Genomic DNA, 3,598 nt, shown 5'->3' with positions numbered 1-3,598 from the left:
TATAAGTGCGAAAACGTAAATAAAACTGCGCGATTGCATCAAATCAGGTTGATGTCTTCGGCGCACTATTTCTTCAATCTATGGAGAACAAGTGCTCTGAAGACACCGAGTTGATTTGATGCAATCGCGCACTTTTATTAGCGTTTTCGCACTCGTGAAAACTAGTGCGATAGTCCAGTGGTGAACTAAATGCGCTATATAAATTTAATGTTTACGATGAGACCAAATTTCAGCTAGGGTTCCACTATTGGTTAAAATACCCTAGTTTTCTGCACCACATTCACAAGGGAAGATTCATTTTTTACGTCATCACTTTTCGGGATTTCTAGCCACCCCCCCCCCCTTCCCCAAACTGTTACGCTATTTCCTTATAGTGGTTTCGCAGCGCGGCGTCACGAACACTAATGCAAATCTACTGGTTGAAAATATGCCCATTTGATTTTGCCGGGAACAGCTGATTTTTGTTTACTATTTTCAACCAGTAACTCAGGTAGTGTTCGTGTAATGCAACGTGTACGTACACGCAACACCACTAAAAGCAGAAACCACTATACCTACTGAACGTACTGTCACACTTCTCTAGACCCCCCCCCCCCCCCCCCCTCACCGCTCCCACCAATGTTTGAGATAATTTGTGAAAAAATCCTCTTTGGAGTAAACACAAAATTTTCAGAATAAAACACTACTAACCTTTGCACCAAACACCAAATATTGCAAAAAAAGATTGATATTCACCAATCTACACCGTTTTTAAATAATTATAATTAGTTTTCTTTCAACTTTTGTAAACAATTTGCTCCACGCTCAAATTGTACGTCCACTTTTTGCCGTATTTTTCACCGGCTTGAAGTTTTCTGTCGAACGCGCGTGACGGAAGGAATTCTAAGGCCGAAACACAGTGATAGCGGATGCGGAATGCCAACTAAATCAGAAGGATCAACTTGAATCAAATTAAAATGCATTTTTATTAAACCGGTTTGTTTGATTGAAGTAATATTTTGACAAATCTCGTCATTTTGCCAAATAACACATGAGTGAGAAAAGGACTAAAATCGGCTGTCATGTAGAACTGTTAGAATGACCGGTTGCTATTTTGCTGACATTGTGTTCGGACCTTAATGGTGATAAGCTCCGCACGCAGTAAAAAATGGCTGCGTACACAAATTGGAAGAGTGCCGATGCGATGTGGATTAGCGTGTGACTTCACTCACATAAGAACGCCGTAGGAATGAAAGAGCCGACTCGTTTCCTTTTGCCGCACTAAAGAAAGAGAAAGAGATTATGTTCTCGCCTCTCTGTCTCTGTCAAAATTCGAACTGGCGCGCGCTTGACTTCAAGCATAACTTCTCAAAAGGACGTAAATCGCCAAAGTAAACAAACACGGATTACCTGCTACATGTATAACTAACAAAGTAATCCAAAGAACCCTTAAAACGTAAAAAAAGTATAATCTTCAAAGCGACGAATCTAACTCGCTAAAATTTATAAGCACAGATACGCCAAACTTACACCATACAAAAGCGGTGTATCTGTCATGAGGTATGGATTACTGCCGAATTTATTCTGGCCTGCTTACTCTCACACAAAATTTTACGTTTGAGAGGTGTCGGCACCGCTCAAACGTCAAACTTTCTGTGAGAGTAAGCAGGCCAGCATAAATTCGTGCAGTGGACCATCTGGAGCCGACCCGGTGTATGTGTATTTTCATCAAAATTCATCGGGAAAACATTATGGAGTGACTATTTTTTCTTTCTTACATAACGCAGGCAATATTCCCGCTCATCTACAGGGTGAAAAAGTTTCAGAAAATCCAGTTATTCTAAAACTATTTTAGGAAAATGGTCTTCAACATTTCTCATGGATTTTCTCAGATCAGTGAAAAAGCTAGATACGTCGTTTTGAAAATATATGCTTGACTTGACCTTTCAGTCGTCCAGCAAGCAACCAACAACATCACCAACAACAAAACAAAACAAAACTCGCCGTGCTTGTGTGATGTGTCGCGTCCGTCGTCGTCGTGTCATTATTACGTGCGTGAAGTAAGTGTCCGGTCGTTTCGGGATTGTTCCGTTCTCCCGACGTCTTTCCGGTCATAATGCCGTTCCGCGAGATGTGTTTCGTGGAACCTGAAGCACGGTGGATGAGTTCTTCTAATTGTGGAAGAATATCACTCGGCAAAAAAATCGTTTGCGGAAATGTGGGCGACGGCGTCGTCCGCTGAGCAAGGTAAATCTGGCGGCGCCAACGGTTCCGCGACCGGGTCCAATCTCTGTAGTTATGCGAAATTTTAATACAACGATATTGTTATCTTTCAATTATAAGTTTCAGACGAAGCATTGGAATCCTGGCGTATGAAGAAAATGCGGCGGCAGCAGTTCATTCCGAGGAACCAGGATGAGGAAACGGTACTGTTGCTACTAATCGCGGAAGCGCTGGCCGTAAGAGACGCTGTTCTATCGCAGAATCCCGAGACTGTGATCTATAATCTAATGATACTGGCCACGGTGCGCTGGAACCAAGCCGATTCTAACGACTTCTCGGTGAAGGCGCTAAAATTTACCTTCTGGGAGGATCACAACTGGCAACAGTACGCTGTCTGTTTGATCGCCATGGGCCATTACAAGCATGTTGTTTGTGCCTTGAAGGAACATTCTAACCAATGGACAGTTTCAGTTGCCTGATTGATGCCCGACTATGCTACGAACATCTGGATCAAATCAAGGAAGGACTAGCCCTTGCCGAACAAGCACTGGTCAAAGAGGTCAAGAAATTCAGGCGATCTCATGCTCAGCTCTACGTAGGAATCGGTCTGCAGCAGGTGTCGATGAAAAGGCGGTTTTAATGGATCCCCATGATCACCTGGCAGAATACTACCTAACTTGTCAACATTCCTTCAACCACAACATCACCGAAGCTCTTCTTTACATCACAAACGCGATGTCCCTCTGGGTGGAGCACACCTTCAGTTTGCACCTGTTCAGCCATTTCCAGGATGTGACCGAAGCATTCCCGGACAATCTGCTGCACGTCAAGTCCCATTTTGAGCTGTACCTAAAGGACGTCGAAGAGGTGCTGGAGAGGGTCCATCTTGGCGGGAGATGTAGGAGGTGCAGCTGGCCAAAGCCGGCAGTGAACACGACCACGAGAAGGACTGACACCATGAATGTTCTGCAGGTGTGAACGCTGATGTCCAACAAGGACTCCAGTAAGTAGTGTTACCGAATATACTGTGTTGATAGCGCATTTGCCCAAAAGCTCACGCGACCTATTATCGAGTTATGACGATTTTTCAAAGTTTTACATGGAAACAAGTTTTCAAACTTCAAATGCCTTTTTCTCACTTCCTACTTTTTACATATGGGTCTCATATGCGAGTGGGGTAGGTAACTGGGAATTTCTGAGAATCTTCGTTTTCTGCTTTATGTATCTTTGTTCCCACTGGAAATTGGCCTGCCTCTCTTCAACTTAGTGTTCTTTGGGCACATCTATAGCTATTAATTGAAGGACATTATTTGCTTGCCATTACATGAATTTGTATATTGTGAGGCAAGCAATATGATACACTGTGCCCAGTGAAGTCAACAGGTCAATCCGACGG

At 43.4% G+C, this 3,598-nt stretch overlaps 1 protein-coding gene across 1 annotated transcript; it reads left to right on the top strand.

Moving 5' to 3' along the window:
* The first annotated feature begins 1,983 nt into the window (after positions 1 to 1,983).
* Positions 1,984 to 3,325, top strand: LOC115255559 (tetratricopeptide repeat protein 7B-like). Its single transcript, XM_062846679.1, has 2 exons — positions 1,984 to 2,226; positions 2,323 to 3,325. The coding sequence occupies exons 1-2, from the start codon at positions 2,196 to 2,198 to the stop codon at positions 2,679 to 2,681; spliced, it is 390 nt and encodes a 129-aa protein (XP_062702663.1). The 5' UTR covers positions 1,984 to 2,195; the 3' UTR covers positions 2,682 to 3,325.
* Positions 3,326 to 3,598: the final 273 nt, after the last annotated feature.

This window comes from Aedes albopictus, chromosome 1 (assembly GCF_035046485.1).
Source record: "Aedes albopictus strain Foshan chromosome 1, AalbF5, whole genome shotgun sequence".
Classification (NCBI taxonomy): Eukaryota; Metazoa; Arthropoda; class Insecta; order Diptera; family Culicidae; genus Aedes; species Aedes albopictus.
Note: the sequence above shows the minus strand (reverse complement) of the source record. Positions and strands in the feature narration are given on the sequence as shown.